This window comes from Pongo pygmaeus, chromosome X (assembly GCF_028885625.2).
Source record: "Pongo pygmaeus isolate AG05252 chromosome X, NHGRI_mPonPyg2-v2.0_pri, whole genome shotgun sequence".
NCBI classification, from domain to species: domain Eukaryota; kingdom Metazoa; phylum Chordata; class Mammalia; order Primates; family Hominidae; genus Pongo; species Pongo pygmaeus.
The window spans coordinates 13,057,989-13,078,441 of record NC_072396.2 but is presented as its reverse complement, the minus strand read 5'-3'; the positions used below and the strand labels follow the sequence as shown (position 1 = coordinate 13,078,441).

Genomic DNA, 20,453 nt, shown 5'->3' with positions numbered 1-20,453 from the left:
AAGAAAGTAAAGAAATATCTAGGTTTTAGAAACTGAGGGTAAAAGCTGTAAGCTAGGATGCTGATATATGGTTTGGCTGTGTCCCCCCCCAAATCTCATCTTGAATTGTAGCTCCCATAATTCCCATGTGTTGTGGGAGGGACCTTCTGGAAAATAATTGAATCATGAGGGCAGTTTCCCCCATACTGTTCTTGTGGTACTAAATAAGTCTCATGAGATCTAGTGGTTTTATAAGAGGTTTCCCCTTTTGCTTTGCTCTCATTCTCCCTTGTGCCACTATGTAAGACGTACCTTTCACCTTCTGCCGTGATTGTGAGGCCTCCCCAGCCATGTGGAACTGTGAGTCCATTAAACCTCTTTTTCTTTATAAACTGCCCAGTCTCAGGTATGGCTTTATTAGCAGTGTGAAGATGGACTAATACAGATGGGTATTACATAAACCAGAGTAAAACTTACTCCTCCCCAGAATGGGGATTAGTCTGAGGATGGGGAAAATGGGGTGAACCACAGGACAAGCAACAGGCCCAGACTTGTAGTTGCCTGTGAAAGGGCAGGCATGCTCCCTGTCTTTTCAGAAGCTGATTCTCCAGGAAGAACCAACTGGGAACCCCCAGCTAGCCTTGAAGAATTAAAGAGCACAGCAACCTGTGCCTTCTTTTCTAGTCAGTACCCTGGGAAGGTGACAAGATTCTGGAGGAAATTAGCCCCAGAGACTATTCTATGTCCCATAATGGCTCAGGAGTGGCAAGTGCATGCAGGATGACAGAGAAGCGGCTAAGGGAGGGTTGACAATGGTGAACAAGGGGTGACATGTTGGCTTCCTTTCTAGGTGAGTAGTCAAAGACAGACCAGATGGGTACAAATATATCTCAGCAAGTTCTGGTAAGACAGATGATGTGACCGAGGAGTGGATAAACTTCACATCTCCCAATGCCTCCTCTCATTAAACCAACCCTCTACAGGTCGACTCAGTTCTACGGAAAACAGGATGAACTGATCATATACCAGAATAGGGATTTGAAATAAATATTAGATTATATAGATAATATATAGATAATGTTACACTTCTCTCACATCTGAGTGTGTGGCCTGAGATTCTTGCCCACCACACCCACCCAATGTGTTACCTGTAAAAACAGATTTCGCTGTAAGCTCCTACAGCTCTCCGTTCTCTCTAGGGAATAAGGTTTATACTTTGGTTCTGGGCATGTTCTGACCACAGGGAAAATACACAGCCTCACCAAAATGATTTTTTTTTGTCTTTTCATCTACTTATAGAAAAGGCAGGCAATCACTTGCAAATTTGTAGTTCCAAAGGATGAACAGAACATGGCACTGGTTCAATAATTATCTCCTTCCATTTTTTTCTTAATACAAGTAAGATGTTAAGACATTCAGTAGTGTCAACCATATGAGATCATTGAAAACATGCCCTAATTTAAAATTTATTCTGATTCTTCAATCTTTAACATTCATTTTCCATACATGAGTTGCCAAAAAGCATCTAGAGTAGTGAAGAGACTTAATAAGTAAGTGGGACATGGTCATTAACAAAATCTAAGGACATTAAGATAATCTGGGTGAAGTCATTTTTCTTATTAATTTCCGTCATTATATATCATTATAGATTTTATGAACTATACTCCCAAATCCCTTTTTCTACTTTAGCCTTGTTATAATGTTTTCCCACACTTTCCATTTTCTAGAATCACCAACCTCTTTCTCCTCAGGCTCTGTAATTTGCAATTATCAGAAAACGTGAATGCTGCAAGTGTGTATGAGGTGAGATTACAATTTGTAGTGTCAGCATACCATAGAGCTGTTTCTTTTGTGTTTTCACTGGAGTTGCTTGCTGGTCTTAATATAATAAGGCCTTATTATATTACACATCATTGTGCATATTTTATGTGTCAGTTACTTGGTAGATGTTCTTTGCTTTGTTGTTATTATTATTCTTATTATTTTCTGAGATGAAGTCTCTGTCGCCCAAGCCGGAGTGCAACGACGTGATCTCAGCTCACTAAAACCTCCACCTCTCAGGTTCAAGCGATTCTCCTGCCTCAGCCTCCCGAGTAGCTGGGACTACAGGCATGCGCCACCATGCTCGGCTAATTTTTGTATTTTAAGTAGAGATAGGGTTTCGCTATGTTGGCCAGGCTGGTCTGGAACTCCTGACCTCAGATGATCTGCCCACCTTGACCTCCCAAAGTGCTGGGATTACAGGCGTGAGCCACTGTGCCCGGGCCTGCTTTTTTATTTTACTAAGCAGCATCATGGTGCATCTAAGTCCATCTAACATTAGGCAGGAAGATGACCTTTCTAATGTACTCTTCTGCAGACAGAATGCCCCTGGAACATGATCTGATTTGACTTTCCATTATAATTCTGATGAGGTAGGACTGATGAAAAGACAGGTGTGCTAGGATCTAATTTTTGGATGGATCCCTTCTAAATGGCCTATTTTGCTCTGAATCATCTTGCCAATCTCCCATCGACTGCAATAAGCAGGTACTCCTGAGAACTCCCTACTACAGTCAAGGCAACTGCTTAACAATCCTGGGATAGGAGACAGACTACTTGTGTATAATCCAAAAAATGGAGTGTGTCTATGGGGCATGCAAGATAAGACTCAGGTTCTAAAGCCCAGTTACAGCTCTGTCATTTGCTGGGCCCACCAAGTAAGAAAAACTTAATGTGCCACATGATTAGACTTGGCCCACTTTGGACCACTAGGTCCTGGTTTGTAGGGTTTCTGCTGAGAAATCTGCTGATAGTTGTATTGGCTCTCCTTTTAATATGATGTGTTTCTAGTTTCTTGCTGCTTTCAGAATTTTTTCTTTGTCTTTGATTTTTGGTAGTTTGATTAATATATGTCTTGGTGTACTCGTCTTTGGATTGATTTTTTTTTTTTTTTTTGAGACAGGATCTCACTCTGTCACCCAGGCTGTGCAGTGGTGCCATCATAGCTCACTGCAGCCTCAACTCCTGGGCTCAAGTGATTCTCCTGCCTCAGCCTCTCAAGTAGCTGGAACTACAGGTGTGTACCACCATGCCTAGCTAATTTTTAAAATTTTTTTGTAGAGACCAGGTCTCACTATGTTGACCAGGCTGGTCTTAAACTCTTGGCCTCAAGTGATCCTCCCACTTTGGCCTCCCATAATGCTAGGATTACAGGTGTGAGTCACCATGCCCAGCCTTTGGATTAAATTTGATTTGGAAATCCATATGCTCCCTGTATCTAAGTGTTGCTATCTATCCCCAGATTAGAAAAGTTTTCCACTATTATTATTTTTTAATAAACTTTTTTATTGATACATAAGAGATGTATGTATTTTGGGGGTGCATGTAATATTTTGATATATTCATATAATGTGTAATGACCAAATCAGGGTAATTGGGATATCTGTCATCTTAAACATTTAACTTTTCTTTATACTGGGAACACTTGAGTAATTCTCTTTTAGCTATTTTGAAATATACAATAGATTACTGTTAACTGTAGTCCTTCTACTGATCTATAAAACACTAGGTCTTATTTATTCATCTAACTGTATTTTTGTGCCCATTAATCAACTTCTCTTTATCCCTCCCTCCCCTGCACCCTTCTCAGCCACTGGTAACTAGCAATGTACTCTCCATCTTCCTGATATCCAATTTTTTAGCTCCCACATGTTAATAAAAACATGCAATATTTGTTTTTCTGTGTCTGGCTTATTTCACTTAACATAATGACATGGAGTTTCATCCATGTTGCTGCAAATAAAGGATTTTTTTTATTGCTGGATAATATTCTACTGTGTATTTATACTACATTCATTTTCTTTATCCATTCATCCATTGATGAACACTTAGGTTGATTCCATATTTTGGCTATTGTGAATAGTGCTGCAATAAACATGAGAGTGCAGATATCTCTTTGATAGATTGATTTTCTTTATTTTGAATATGTATCTAGTAGTGATATCGCTGGATAATATGGTAGTTCTACTTTTAGTTTTTTGAGGAACCTCCATATTGTGTTCCCTAGTAGCTGTACTAATTTACATTCCCACCAACAGTGATGGTATGAGGGTTCCCCTTTCTCAACATCCTCTCCAGCGTTTGTTATTGCCTGTCTTTTAATAAAAGCCATTTTAACTGCGGTGAGATGACATCTCACTGTGGTTCTGATTTGTATTTCTCTGGTGATTAGTGATGTTGAGCATTTTTTATATACCTGTTGGTCATTTCTATGTCTTCTTTTGATAAATGTCTATTCAGGTCTTTTGCCCACTTTTAATTGGATTATTCTTTTTTTTCCTGTTGAGCTGTTTGTGTTCCTTATACATTATGATTATTAATCCCTTGTCAGATGAATAGTTTGCAAATATTTTCTCCCATCCTATGAGTTGTCTTTTTACCTTGTTGATTGTTTCCTTTGCTGTGCAGAAGCTGTTAGCTTGATGTAATCTCATTTGTCAGCCATTATTTTTAAAGATATACTTTCTGGCCCCTTTTCTCTTTCTTCTCCTTCTGTAATTCCTATTATACAAAGGTTTGAGTATTGTCAAACTAACTATTGAACAAACTAACTATTGTTTGACTATTATTATTTTGCTAATTGCTTTCAGGCTGTTTTGTAGTGCCTTTGTCACTTCCTTCCTCTCTTGCTGTATTCTCCTGTGATTTGTTAATATTTTGTAATGATATACTTTGATTCCTTTCTCTTTATCTTTTGTGTATCTACTAATAGTTTTTTCTTTGTGGTGACCATGAGGCTTACATAAAACACCTAATAGTTATAATAGTTAATTTTAAGCTGATAACAACCTAATTTCAATTGTATACAAAACTCTACACTTCTAATTCTCCCTGCCCCCAAATTATATGTTATTGATGTAATACTTTACATGTTGTATTTTCATTAACAAGTTGTAGCTGTTGTTATTTTTTAATACTTTTGTCTTTTAACTTTCATACTGTAGTTAAAGGTGATTTATACACTACCATTACAGTATTAGAGTACTCTGAATTTAACTGTGTAGTTCCTTTACCAGTGAGATTTATACTTTCATGTTTTCAGGTAGTTACTTAGCATCCTTTCATTTCAACTTGAAGAACTCACTGTAGCATTTCTTCTAAGGCAGATATACTGGCAATGAACTCCTTCAGCTTTTGTTTGTCTAGGAATATCTTTCCCTCTCTTTCATTTCTGAAGGACTGCTTTGTTGTGTATAGTATTCTTTTTTTGAGATGGAATCTCACTGTGTTGTCCAGGCTGGTCTTAAACTCCTGGGTTCAAGTGATCCTCTAGCCTCAGCCTCCCAAATAGCTGAGGCTACAGGTGGGTGTCACTGCCCCTGGCTAAGTATTCTTGGTTGGCAGTTCTTCCTAGCATTTTGAATATATCATCCACTCCTGGCCTGCAAGGTTTCTGATGAGCAATCCACTGATAGTTTTATAAGGGTTTTCTTGCATGTGACAAGTTGCTTTTCTCCTGCTGCTTTCAATATTCTATGTCTCTGTTTGGCTTTTAAAAATTTGGTTATAATGTGTCTTAGAGTAGTCTTTGGATTGATTCTGCTTGAGATCCTTTGATTTGTATAAATCTGGATGTCCATATCCCTTCCAAGATTTAGGATGTTTCAGCCATTATTTCTTTAAATAAGCTTTCTTCCCTTTTTTCCTTTTCTCTTTCTAATATTCCCATAATGCATATATTCATTCAATTGATGGTATCTCATAGGTCCTGTATGCTTCCTTTACCCTTTTTAATTCTTTTTACTTTCTGTTTCTCTAACTGGGTAATTTCAAATAGCCTGTTTTCACATTCACTGATTCTTCTGCATAATCGAGTCTGCTGTTGAAGCTATTAAAATGTTCAGTTTTGTCATTGTATTCTTTAGCTCCAGGATTTCTGTTTGGTTCTTTTTATAGTTCACCTCTCCGCTCCTCTCCTTTCCTCTCCTCTCCTCTCTTCTTCTTCTTTCCTTCCTTCTTTCCTTCTATCCTTTTTCTTTCTTTCTTTCTCTCTCTTTCTCTTCCTTCCTTCCTTCCTTCCTTCCTTCCTTCCTTCCTTCCTTCCTTCCTTCCTTCCTTCCTTCCTTTCTTTCTTTCTTTCTTTCTTTCTCTCTTTCTTTCTTTCTTTCTCCCTTCCTTTCCCTTCCCTTCACTTCCCTTCCCTTCCTTTCATTTTTGCTTTCCTTATTACTTCCTTTTCTTTTTCCTTTCTTTTCTTTTCTTTTTTTGAAACAGGGTCTGGCTATGTTGCCCAGGCTACAGTGCAGTGGTGTGATCTTGGCTCACTGCAACCTCTGCCTCCTGGGCTCAAGTCATCCTCCCACCTCAGCCTCCCAAGTTGCTGGGACTACAGGTTCGGGCCACCACATCTGGCTAATTTTTGTAGAGACGGGGTTTTGCCATGTTGCACAGGCTAGTCTTGAACTCTTGGGCTCAAGCCATCTGCCTGCCTTGGCCTCCCAAAGTGCTGGAATTACAAACGTGAATCACCACGCCTGGCCTGTATTTCTTTATTAAACTTTTTATTTTGTGTATGTATTGCTTTTTGTTTTTCTTGGTGGTCTGTGTTCTCTTGTATTCCACCGAGCTTCATTAAGGTGATTATTTTGTATTATTTTTCATGTAATTTATATATCTCAAATGATATATCTTAGGGGCTGCTTATTGAAGCCTTAATAGTTTCCTTTTGTGGTGTCATGTTTTCTTGATTCTTCATGATTCATGTAGCCTTGAATTGGTATCTGTGCATTTGAGGGGGCAAACATCTCTTTCAGTAGTTTTTTGTTTGTTTGTTTGTTTTGTTTTCTTTTTTTTAGACAGAGTCTTGCTCTGTTGCCCAGGCTGGAGTCCAGTGGTGTGATCTTGGCTCATTGCAACCTCTGCCTCCTGGATTCGAGCGATCCTCCCACCTCAGCCTCTGGCGTAGCTGGGACTACAGTCACACACCACCACAGCAGGCTATTTTTTTTTTTTTTTTTGTATTTTTAGTAGAGACTGGATGTTACCATGTTCACCAGGCTGATCTCAAACTCCTAACCTCAAGTGATCCACCCGCCTTGGCCTCCCAAAGTACTGGGATTACAAACGTGAGTCACTGCACCCGGCCCTCTTCCAGTCTTTATAGACTGGTTTCAGCTGGTAAAAACCTGCTCTTGCCAGGCAGGGTGGCTCACGCTTGTAATCCCAGCACTTTGGGAGGCTGAGGCGGGTGGATTGCCTGAGGTCAGGAGTTTGAGGCTAGCCTGGCCAACATGGTGATACCCCATCTCTACTAAAAATATGAAAATTAGCTGGGCATGGTGGCACAAGCCTGTAATCCCAGCTACTCGGGAGGCTAAGGCAGGAGAACCGCTTGAACGCGGGAGGCGGAGGTTGCAGTGAGCCGAGATCGTGCCAATGCACTCCAGCCTGGGCTACAAGAGTGAAACTCCGTCTTAAAAAAAAAACAAAAAACAAAAAAACTTTCTCTTGTTGATTTATGAGATTGCCTCTGCAATTGCAGTGGAGCCAGATCATGTGACTACTGCTATATTTGCAATGGGGTCTGCTAGATTTCCAGTTTTTACAGACTGGTCTTTATAGACTGGTTTCAGCAGGTAAAGACCTTCTCTTGTTGACTGATGAGATTGTCTCTGCAATTACAGTAGAGCTAGATCATGTGACTACTGCTAGATCTGCAATGGGGTCTTGCAATGGGGGGTAGGCCTATTTCCAGAGCCTTGGGAAAGCATGGATCCTATCTCATCCTTGAGTGGACTGAAATGCTTCTAGGATCTTCATTAATTGGGCTGATGCTGGGACAAGGTTCCACAGATCATTGGCCTGTTACTAGGTACACAGATCATTATAGCTTCTACCAGATCCCTGGGAGGGTTATTGCTGGACCGTTGGGTGGGTTTCTGAGTAAGCATAACTGGTCCTGGACTGTGGTTGAGAGGGGCTTGAAATGAGTGATAGGGCTACTTCAGGGTCCACAGTCAAGATCAAGATCCACAGGCCTGCTTCTGGGGACACAGATGGACATGCTTCCTCGTGGTTTCCTGGGTGGGAAGGACTTTGGCTGTGCAGGGCTGGAGCTGGATCACAGTGTTGCTTTAAGATCTGTAGTTGGACCAAGGCTAGCAGGCCTGCCTGTGGTGGCACAAATGGGCATGTCACTCAGCAGGTCCCTAGGTGGAGTCGGGGAGTCAGGACTGCTCCTGAATACCAGATGAGAGTGGCTGGAATTGAGTTTCAGGGCTGTTTCAGGATCTGCAGTTGGATCAAGGTTGGCAAGTCTGCCTCTAGGGCACAGAGAAGCCTGTCTCCCTGACCGTGGCTGAGAGGAGCTAGGGCCAGGTTATGGGGCCACTTCAGGATCCACATTCAGACGGAGGTCAGTAGGCCTGCCTGAGGGGACACAGGATGTCCCTGGGTGGGCATGACTGCTCCTAGATTATGGCTGAGAGAGGCTGGAGCTGAATTATGGGGCTGTTTCAAAATCTGTGGAACTAAGTTCATTAGGCCTACCTCTGGGGATATGAACAGACTCGTTTCCCAGCAGGTCCCAGGACAGGTGGGACTGCTCGCAGACAATGGCTGAAAGAGGCTGGAGCTTGATCACAAGCCACTCTAGGGTCCACAACTGGGGCCAAGGTCAGCAGATCTGTTACCCAAGGCCCAGCTAGGTATGACTCTTCCCGGGTCCCTTGATGGATAATGCCAGTGGTAGGACTAAGGCCAAACAGGGCTGTAGCCAACTCCACGGGGGGATGTGGTTGTTTCTGGGTCTGTATTTGGGATCATAGTCAGTGAGTCTGCCACCAAGGCCTGGGTGGGTCTGCCTTCTCCAAATGGCCCTCCTCAGTCTTGGGCTCCACCAGGGTTTAGTGACCTACTTGGATTCCAAAGCTCCCACAAAGCCACTTTTGTCCATAGGTGGCTGCCAAATTATAGTTGCTGTGGGGGATACCAGTGGGGGACCTCATTTTGCCACCTTGTTAATGTCACTCCCCTATCATTTATTCTTATTTCTTATTACAGTTACTTTCTTATTGAAAGAACACTACTGCTACCCAGGAAAGCTCTCCAATTCACAGGGTATTAGTATAGAAGGGGTGACATGTCTGACAGATGTGAGCAACCCTCTGTAGATAAACAGCCATAGCTATAACACTGCTCATCAATTAGATTAGTAGGAATAATCAACTAAGTAGTGGGAGAAGGCAGATGGAGGGATAGTTAGCTGCCCTATTACAGATGTTGGGAGAAAGGGGAATTAGTCTCTAGTTTGACCATTGTACCTTCTTATTATGGGATGGGCAATTTTCCATTTCAACTGCTTTCATAGAAAAGGATAAGAGCAAGTTGTTTATAAGCTTGACTCTTCAATGTTAGCATCTGGTACTGAGGAAGGGGGAGAAGGGGAGGAAGGGAGACAGCATTCTTAGAGTCTGCTGCCCCGGCTCTAAAACTGGGACTAACTTTAGGGAGTCAAAAACCATTCTAATATTGTATGCAGAACTTTGTATACACGTGGGTTTTTCTGGATGGAGGGAAAAGTCTATGGCATTTATCAGGTTCTCAATTGCATCTCTAATCCAAAAAATCTAGTGCACCCATTCTAACAGGAGCTAGCAGATTTATGTTGCTGCCTTGAAGGACCAAATTTTGAGGTTGTGATTCAGGACAGCCACCTAGGCAATGGTTTTTTTTTTCAATGTCTGCAGGTTGGAAAGTGAGTGTTCATCAAGAAGGTCTGGGGTTTCTAGGGTCAAAGGAAAGATCTACTTTATAACTCCCTTCTCATGCACAAACCTGCCCTTCCACTTCACATTGACGGCTACTCTTTACCAGCATCAATAATATCCCTTAATACACCATCCATCTCCACCAAACATTCCTACCAAATACTACCCTCGCCAACAGCATTGTCCAGTCATAAATATAGGGAAATTAATTAGAATTCTTCTCCTTGAGGGCAAGAATCATGCCTACATATCTATACATGCTCAGTGCCTTATATGATGTCTGTTAATCCTCAATAATTCTTTGTTGAAGTCAAATGAATTTAATTGGGCTGGCTAGCCGTGGGAGTGGGAAGGCAAGGCACAATTCATAATGTTTCTATGGGCAATAATACTCCTTACTTTTTAAAAATAAAATTTTGGAGACTGCTTTCAGTTAATTAGTCTAATTGTGAAAAGAAAATTATCCTTAGATACTTTTAAAGAAGAAAGATATGGTAATTTGTAAAGGGCATGGATTCTTCAAAGATTTTAGTCCTCAAACACCATTATATAGTCTGAGTTAGAGTTAACAGCTTAGAAGACTATGAAGTGAACAGAACTCATCTAATTTCAGTGCAGCAATTATAGCTTTTTGAGACTACATGAAAAAACCAAAATGTTGTTAGTATAGCAGTAAATTGGTCTCTGCGAAACTCTTTCATTTTCTCAAGAAAAAAATAATTTTCCATAATAGAGTAACCAAATGATAAGAAAAATAATCCACCAAGAAACACAAATGGATCTGGGAACAAAAAAATGATCCATGAACACATGCTGCAATGGGGGAAAAGGAACAAAACAAGACTACACCACTAAAGCAAGCAAATGGATGCCAATTTTTAAAGAGAGAATTTTACAGTGTTATCAAAATGGTGAGTGTTTTTCCAAATTTCCTTAGTGGCTAAGAAAATGGGATGTTTTTTATTATACAGAAAGGGAATTTATCTTGTGTAAGATATAGACCTTAAAACATATCAGCTGAGGAGCCCAGTAGAAAGGGGATTATTTTACAAGAGTTAAGTGTTTAGGTTAGCACACATTATGGCAGACAGATGACTAAACTTATGGGAAGGCACAGGAATATTTTGTAATGTGTGATCATTTTCATTAGTGAGACATACATTATTTTAACATTGTGATTTAGTAAGAGTGAAAAGGTTGTGAGCCAGACAGTTTCTGTTGCAACTACTCAACTCTGTTATTGTAGCAGGAAAGCAGACATAGATAAAATGCAAATGAGCAAACATGGCTATACCCAGCAAAATATTTATGGATACTAAAATCTGAATTTTATGTGATTTCCATGTGTCACAAAATATATTTTTTCAACTTTTAAAAAATCGTTTAAAAAACCTACCTTTCTTAGCTGATGGACTTTGCAAAAACACGTGGCAGGCTGGATTTGAACTTGGAGCTGTTTGCCATCCTCTCTTAACTGGTTCATTTTATTATATGTAAAGCTCTATAGAGAGCGCTTTGTTTACAGATATGCCATTTTCTTCTACAAGTGTTAAACCAGAAGTAAAATATTTTTCTTGGAAATAATCTTTCTAAATGTCCCTGGAACAACTGCTAGGAAGTGATCACACTTTCAGATAGGTTTTTCTCTGTCACTGCCCTGCAGCAGGCAATTAAGTCACAGCCAGCCTAAACACAGATATTTTATTTCTTCTATCATCCTCCAGGCACAAAAATCAATAGGACTAATCACAGAGGTACGCACCTAGGGGAAAACAAAACATCCATGCAACTTCTGCCATCAAGCCCAAACATGGCATTACAGGATGCAAGCCGATAGAAGGCTCAGAGCCTGCCTAGATGAGGTATGCCCCTGCTGACACCCACACACATCTCAAGAGAGAAGTTATTCCAGATGAACACTGCAGCTCCTTCCCAAGGGCTCTTATATACAGAGTCTTTCTATATTCTGGCTCCCCTTGTCCATAGAAAGATTGGAAATGTTCTCAGGTCTTGTTCCCAATGCATAGTGAATATGACACAAGTCTCAGTGTCTGCTCCTGTGTAAGACCATTCCTTGGAGATCTGGATGCTCCAGGAGTGCAAGTATGACTTTTCTAGCCATCTGGGAAGACTCCATTAAGCCCAGACTGAAGTAGAGTGACTGTCTTAGTCTATTTGAGCTGCTACAACAAAATACCTTAGACTGGGTAACTTATGAATAATTGAAATTTATTTCTCACAGTTCTGGAGGCAGTGAAGTCCAAGATCTTCCAGTAGATTTGGTGTTTGGTAAAGGCCACATTCCTCAAAGACAGTACTTTGTCACTGTGTCTTTACATGGGAGAAGGAGCAAGGCAATTCTCCTCAACTTTTTATAAGGACACTAATTCCATTCATGATGCAGAGACCTCATGACTTAATCACTTCCCTAAAGGCCCCACCTATTAATACAATCATATTGGGTATTAGGTTCCAACATAAAAATTTTGAGGGGGCACTAACATTCAGACCATAGCAGTGACCAACCATTCCAGAGTTTCCCTGGGACATGGGCCTTTTAAATGCTAAAACTAGGATGGTTGCTTACCCTAAAAGTAAGTGCCTTCTCTTTCTATTTCTCTTTTTGCTCCTCTCCCAGTTCTTCCAAGAATGCTTGACCCTCCAGAATCTCTTTGTGAAGCAAAAGCTGAACTAGGCTTGAGAAAGAAACTTTCTCTGAAAGACCCCAGAAATACTCCACTTAATGCCTTTCCCAAAGTACAGATGTATTAGGTTGGTGCAAAAGTAATTGAAATTTTTGCCATTACTTTCAATGGCAAAAACAGCAATTACTTTTGTACCAACCTAACACTTTCCGTAATGAGTAAGCATAAAAGTTAGGAAATCCCCTCTTCAGTGAAAAGTGTTCTGATAACCTCAGCTTTGGCTTCAATCTTGGTTGAAAATATGAGTTTATAAAAGACAAATGTCATGTCTCCTTATTCCTGAACACTCCCATAGTATGAATGGATCCATTCATATGATAGGCCCAGCTTCTTCATTTGAAAAACTTCTAAAGAACTCTTTTCCCCTAAATTCACTAAGGAGGTATAACTCCAGTGGGCTTCTAAAGGGATTCTTGACCAATATTTTTAACATAACATAAAATACATTTTCTGGTGCCCCATTAAGAATATCACATAACAAACTACTTATATTTACAATAAAACTAAACCAATAAACCACATGTATTTTGTAAACTCTTAGCTTTGACCTAATTATCCTATTGCCACAGTTGATAATCCCAAATTTCAGTAATGAAGCACTTAGTCAAATATGAAGTATCAGTGAACTATATGTTTGTGTATCCATGGGATTATGTATATAAAATTACTCATCACTTATGCTGAATTCAGGTATTGCGTTTTGATCTCCCTGATTATGAAAAATCAATGTGTTAGTAATTCTGGAAGGAAAAAAATGAACCTTTGGATATAGGAGTCATAAAAATTTTAAACTGAGGCATATGTGCCTTCAATGTTAACAGAGAGTGGACAATTAGGAGTTTTGTGTTTATGGAGCATGTGTTTTGATATTACAGGTCAGTGTCAGCAACATTTTCAACCATGTGAATGTGTTGGCTTGCATTTCTGTCCTAAATTGTCCCACAGGAGGTTCTTCCTCTGCTAGTTGAGACCTCAGAGCTGTGCAGGAGCCTTCAAGGCAGAACAGGACACAGGTGAGTGAGTCACCCACCTGACCAGATCGATGACCCGCTCTCTGGGTGCAGCACTGACCGGTTCATCATTAATCATTACAATCTGATCTCCCGGGATCAGCTTGCCTTCAGAGGGGCCACCTGGAGACAAATAAGAATGAAGCACAGGTGAGAAGACCATTGACAACCTATCCCAAGCCTCCTCTCCTGATCATGATTCACTGTGAGCAAATGGTGCTATCAGCAAAACCGAAACCCAAACACACTTGGGTGTTCTTTGGACAATTCTGAGGCCCAGGCTTTACCCTGACCAATTAAATCGAAATCTTTGGGGATGGGACCCAGGCCTCCACATTTTTCTAAAACTTTACAAGCAAGGTCGAGACTCAGTCTAGCAGCGGTTCTCACACTTTATGGTGAATCACCTGGGGATCTTGTTATCATGCAGGGGTGCAGGGTGAGATAATGCAGTTCTCACAAGCTCCTAGGTGCTGCTGATGCTGCTGGTCAACAGGCCATATTTTGTGTGTGTGTGTGTGGTGAGGCCCCTAGAAGGACCTATTCTCTCAACAGGTAGCCAATCAGTTGTGTTGATACCTTGAGGCCAAAGCTGCAACAATTCGGCGCAGCTAGATTCAAACAAAGGTGCATTTATGTACTTATTACAAGTAGGGAGACAGCATACTGTGGGGAATTGTAAGATATCTCAGTAAAAGGGTGTTCGGATGTGAAGGTGATCTGGCTGTGACATCTGTCACCCCATTGATCGCCAGGGTTGATTCAGCTGATCTGGCTGGCTAGGCGGGTGTCCCCTTCCTCCCTCACAGTTCCATGTGCATCCCTCCAGCAACCCTCCCACCTCAGCCTGCTGAGTAGCTGGGACCATGGGCACACACCACCCACCCGGCTAATTTTGTTTGTTTGTTTATTTATTTATTTATTTAGAGATGGAGACTTGCTCTGTCGCCCAGGCTGGAGTGCAGTGGCACGATCTCAGCTTACTGCAACCTCCGCCTCCCGGGTTGATGCCATTCTCCTGCCTCAGCCTCCCGAGAAGCTGGGACTACAGGCGCCCGCCACCACGCCCGGCTAATTTTTTGTATTTTTAGTAGAGACGGGGTTTCACTGTGTTAGCCAGGATGGTCTCGATCTCCTGACCTCATGATCCACCTGCCTCGGCCTCCCAAAGTGCTGGGATTACAGGCGTGAGCCCCCGAGCCCGGCCCTGTTTATTTTTTGTAGAGACAAGATCTCACTGTGTTGCCCAGGCTGGTCTCAAAATCCTGGGCTCAAGCAATCCTCCCACCTCAGCCTCCCAAAATGCTGGGATTACAGGCATGAGCCACTGTGCCTGGCCCTTTTCTCTTTCCGTTGTTTCCAAGAAGGGAGTAGGAAACTAATATTTGTTGAGCATTTATTATGCACCAGGCAATGGGTTAAATTCTTGGCCTAGTAACTTCACTGAATACTATAATCCCTTCCATATAATGAGATAATTGAGGCTCACACAGGTTAAAGAATTGACTTGAAGGGAGGACTAGATCTTAGCTTGGACTCTTCCAAGTTCAGAATGGTGAATGTCCCTTTTGAATTTGTTCCTATAATTCAGAACTTAGTCACTGCCAGGTTTCTTGACACATAAACTTAAAACCACATCTGAGTGAAGCATGCATCTGTATTTAAGTAAGACATAAAAACAATTACCTGAATTAAGCTCTAGACATGTGCAATTACCTCCCAAATATTGATATGGTAGCATATGGTACTATAATTTTAACTATATTTCCACAGGTCTGACTCTGGGTGATAGTTGCAGCTGAAACGCTATCTTTCAAATATTATTGTTATTACTTCATTTAGTAATTGAAACGAACACTTCATACCCAGAACATGGAACTGAAAGTAATTCAGTTGTTCTCTACCCTCCCAGATACGAGGCATATGTGTCATTCAAGCTGTAGCATAAATTTGTCTTCCTTCCGGGAAGTAAGAGAGTAGGGGAAACTTAACATGTCCTCATATTATTGATGCAAAATATTCATTTTACAGATGTGGGATTCAGTGTTTGCACACATAAGGAACTCAGAAAAACCACTTGGGAAACTTATGATAAGTATTAAATTATGTGCAAGTAATCACTCAAATTCAGTCAAACAAATGGTTAGCAATCAAACACTGATCAAATACAGAAAAACTTTCAAAGTAACTGAAGGACGAATGTTAACTATTCTAATAAGAAAACCACTCTCAGATTAACATACTCTTATATTTGACCCATGCTTTTTGATCAAATGAAACTATTCTTGTCTAATCAAGCAACTTTAATCAAGAATTCTGGAGAAGAAACACACTGTCCCATCCAAAATACAAAACAGTGGCACACTTCAAGAGAACTGTCTCATGGCCTTTACTTTGAAGTCTGGATTGCCTACTATAGAAAATCTAGTCACGCACTGAAATCACTTGGGACTTCTGTAGAGTCATTTTTATGATAGACACAGCTTGTTTGACCAACATTTTCACTCATAAAAATAACTGGAAATAGTATTCTTTGACCTTTGTTTTTACTTTTTTTCTACTCTTCTCAAAATTGTGTAACAGTAGGTATTAGTGTCTTCGAAGCTAAGGAGAACTGAGGGCAAGGAAGGAGAGAGGTTGTAGAAACAGTGAGATAATACCAAAAAATAAAAAATAAGACTTGAATCTTCATTCACCTCCTGGGAAGACACATACTTCAGAGAATCTCATAATCAGAGATGTTAGATTATCCCAATATTATAAAACAGCATGCCAAATATTATTCCATTTAGGAAAAAATGTGTCTGCATATACGTACATACATCTATATATATGTATTATGTATGTATAAAATACATGATCTCATATGTAATACATATGTGTGTTTGTGTATGCATGGAATTATATCTACAATACATATTATCGCTGTCTACATCAATAATGGCTATATCTTGGTAGTAGAAATTTAGGTGATTTTTTTTTACTTTCTCCTCTATACTATCTACATTGTTTCTATTTTTTTTTTTTTTTTTTTTTTACAAAGCATGTTATCGTAAGAAGCAACAGATCTGTTTTGGGAATTCTCAATTGTGTCGAGCTCAACAATCTTACACAGAGAACTAAAATATGATCTACATTTAATAAAAAAGTTTAGCAGATAGCACAAGTCTAAAGTGGTTAATTATTTGTGGTGCTTGCCCTGGGGCATATTATGTCAAAATAATGAAAAATGAAACCAAATTTTAAAATCTATACCAGGACGCTACTTGAGTTTCATTTCCCTTCATTGAGACACTCAACTGGCCAAACATTTTAGAGTTAAATAACAATAACAATAAAAGTAAACATCTACAGAATGACCAGGATGTGCCTGGCATTCTTCTAATTTATTGCATCCTTTCCATAGCCCTAGAAGGTAGATACTACTCTGATCCCCATTATACAGAAGATGTAGAGAAGTTACATCAAACTGAAATGCAGGGAATTTAACATGGAAGCTAAAAAGTCTAAAAAGGGGCAGAGGTAGGAGTCAGATTCAGGCAGTCTGATGCCAGAGTCTGTGCTCCTAAGTGTAGTACTTTACTGCTGATTCCTGTTACTGATTTGCAAAATCCTGTGAAGAAAGGGCATGGAAGATAATTCCCCTTTTTTTCTGAAAATAAATCCAATATGAGTCCTTTACAGTAAGCATATAAATACATATATAATAAATAAATAATAAAAGCACATTGTTTCTGGAAAGGTAAAGGCAGCCCACTTCAGGCGAATGCATCATAGTCCATTGTATTCAGCTGTGTTGACAGCGGAACATCTGTATACTGTAACATGAAGATTGAGGGAAAGTACATTAGTTATCTAATCATATTGTAGAATTTTAAAGATTTGACATATACTGTATTAGTCAGCATTTGCTGGATAACAAATCACCCCCAAGCTCAATAGGTGACCAATGATCATTTCTTCTCATGCTTATAGGTCTTTAGGATAACCACATGCTGGCTGATTTCAGCCAGGCTTAGCTGGACAGTTGTGTACCAAACTGCAGATGAGGCTGTACTTGGCTCCCCACTGCAGGCTTGCTGCCTCGTGTGTTCATTATGGGGCTCACATGGAAGAGATCACAGCTACCTGGGGAAAACTCTTTTTTTTTTTTTTTTTTTTTTTTTTGAGACAGGGTCTCACTCTTTTGCCCAGGCTGGAGTACAGTAGCGCAATCTCGGCTCACTGCAACCTCTCCCTCCTGGGTTCAGGCAATTCTCATGCCTCAGCCTCCTGAGTAGCTGGGACTGCAGGCATGCGCCACCACACCTGGCTAATTTTTTGTCTTTTTAGTAGAGATGGGGTTTTGCCATGTTGGCCAGGCTAGTCTCGAACTCCTGGCTTCAAGTGACCCACCAGCCTTGGCCTCTCAAAGTGCTGGGATTATGGCGTGAGCCACTGCACCCAGCCAAAAACTCTCTTCTTATAGCCATGGCAGAAGCTCAGGAAACAAGCTCAATCACACAAGCACGTCTCAAGCCTTTGCTTATGTCATCTTTGCTAATATGCCGTTGGCCAATGTCAATCACCTGGTCCAGCCCAACAGCAACGGAGTATGGTTTTCCCTTTCTTCTGCTTCTAATGAGAAGGGAGCAGAGTGCATACTTGTGAAATAATCCAACTATCCCTATGAACTAAATCCTACTGTAACCTCTTCCTCCTTTTTTTCACTAAGGAATTCATCATGGGCTTACTGTAATACAGTACAGGGCCTGCCTCTTATTGTCTGCATTCATAAGTTAAGAAGTGAGTCATTTCCATGGTTATAGATGATGGCTCAGTATTTTCCTGAGTCTGGTGATAATGATGGATTTGGCAGTTTAAAACCTAGTTTGAGGAGGCATTTCTGTTCCTCTGGTGAAGTGACTCTATCCAGGTTTTGGAAAAACATATCCAGCTTTCACAGCCTGGACACTTATGAAACTGAACAGTAGTTATTCTGGCAGGGTGTGGCAGACAGTCCCAGGAAACCAAGCACTGGGATTGGGTGCTTACCTGGTGTTACTGAGCGAACAACCACTGGCTTTTCACTCCCTGCCACAAAACCAAATCCCAGCACGGGGTCCCTTCTCATCTCCACCTTCCGAGGAGCCGGAGGGATGATTTGGCAGCTCTCTAACCGAGGGTCGTCAAAAGGGATTGCCTGTGTCATGTGACTGTGGAGAAAGCACATACAAGAGAAACAAGGCATCAATGTATGTCTTAGGCATTGGCCTGGCAATCATATTCTCTTTAATTTCAAAACCTGTTTTTTGGTAGAGAGTGAGAAAGATCTGGGGAGACCCATAGTCATGCTTCTTTCGTGGCCTACTTGGGCCAGTTTTGCTTCAGGCTTTTGCATTGGCTGTTCCTCCAACCTGGAATGCCTATCCTGCAGATATGCGTATGGCTCAGCCTCACCTCGCTCAAGCTTGTGCTCACATATGACCTTGAAGAGGACTGTCCTGGCCATACATTTTAAAAATGCAACCCTGCTCCCCAACATGCCTGATCCCCTTTATGCCCTTCTACTTCTTTGTTCCCCACAGCACTAATCACGTGCTAACGTGCTGTAGAATGCAGTTGGCTCTTGAACAACACAGGTTTGAACTGCACAGGTCCACTTATACATAGATTTTCTTCCTCCTCTGCCACCCCTGAGACAGCAAGACCATCCCCTGTTGTTCCTTCCCCTTCTTAATTTACTCAATGTGAAGACAATGAGGATGGAAAACTTTATGATGATCTACTTCTACTTAATGATTAATAAATATATTTTCTCTTCCCTATGACTTTCTTAATAACATTTTGTTTTCTCTAACTTTATTGTAAGAATACAGTATATGAGTATAATGCATATAACATACAAAATATATGTTAATCAACTGTTATGTTATCGGTAAGACTTCTGGTCAACAGTATGCTATCAGTAATTAAGTTCTGAGGGCATCCAAAGTTATACGTGGATTTTTGACTGCATGTGGGGTTGGCGCCCCAAGCCCCATGTTGTTCAAGGGTCAACAGTATACTTAATTTTATGGTTATTTTTGTTGTTTTGCTCTATACACTGGAACATACACCCTATGAGGGCAAGGAACTTGGTTTCATTCACTGATTTATCTCAGGTGCCTAGAACTGTATCTGGCACATAGTACATTCTCAATTAATACTTGAATTAATAAGTAGAGAAAAAGATTTCTTTGTGAAAAGCTGTTAAGTTATAACTGATATGCTTGGAAACAGCCTCAGAGGGTTTTAGACATTTAGAAGGTAATACCTATGGCTTCTGGCCCCAGTAAAATTGAAGTGGATTATTTTGGTGGTGACACACTACCCTGTTGTCAAATACATCTCCATTTCCAAAGAAGTTGAGAACTTAGCTCTTGGCGTTTGTTCTCCGGAAAGATTTTCAAGTGGTTCAAATGAATCTTTTCATTAACACCTAAACTTCAGAAGTCTTATCAATAATCCCAACTCGAAATTTGTATAGCATTCAAAAATTTTCAAAATACTTCCACAAATACCTAATTTGATACACAAATTGAGAATGAGGGCAGAACTGGTATGATTTTGTGGATTTTACCAGTAAGAAAACTGAGATCAAAATACTAGTTTATTGTCATTAAGGGCTCATGGCTGGTATGCCAGAGGGTTGGGTTAAAGATTCAATCCCATGACTCTTGATGAAGTCTTCACTCATGCACATTGTTCAAGGCAGCCTTCTTTTGGGGAAAAGTTATTAGTCTGAATAATAGAAATCTCCTTAATGTAATGTAAGCTATGATTATTTCAATGACACGGGTTTAATTCAAATTTCTCTCTCTATAATCTTCTTCAATAAGTAAAAGAAGATCATTTAAAAATATCTTGGAAGATGCTACTCTATATGCCATCTGGACAACATATTGTTCAATGTAATAAAGAAAGATAGCAAAGAAGGAATCCTGTTGTCTTTCTGCATAATTAATAAGAATGAGGTAAGATCAATGACA

General features: G+C 40.4%; 1 protein-coding gene across 5 annotated transcripts in view; it reads right to left on the bottom strand.

Moving 5' to 3' along the window:
- The window catches only part of FRMPD4 (FERM and PDZ domain containing 4), a 583,947-nt gene that overhangs the window by 95,307 nt on the left and 468,187 nt on the right, over window positions 1–20,453 (bottom strand). For all 5 annotated transcript variants that reach the window (XM_054472023.1, XM_054472020.1, XM_054472022.1 and 2 more), the window contains exons 3-4: window positions 18,478–18,638; window positions 13,464–13,566 (exon numbers count right to left, since the gene is read on the bottom strand). In XM_054472023.1, coding sequence (XP_054327998.1) covers window positions 13,464–13,566; window positions 18,478–18,638 — 264 coding nt within the window. The remainder of the gene's footprint in view (window positions 1–13,463; window positions 13,567–18,477; window positions 18,639–20,453) is intronic.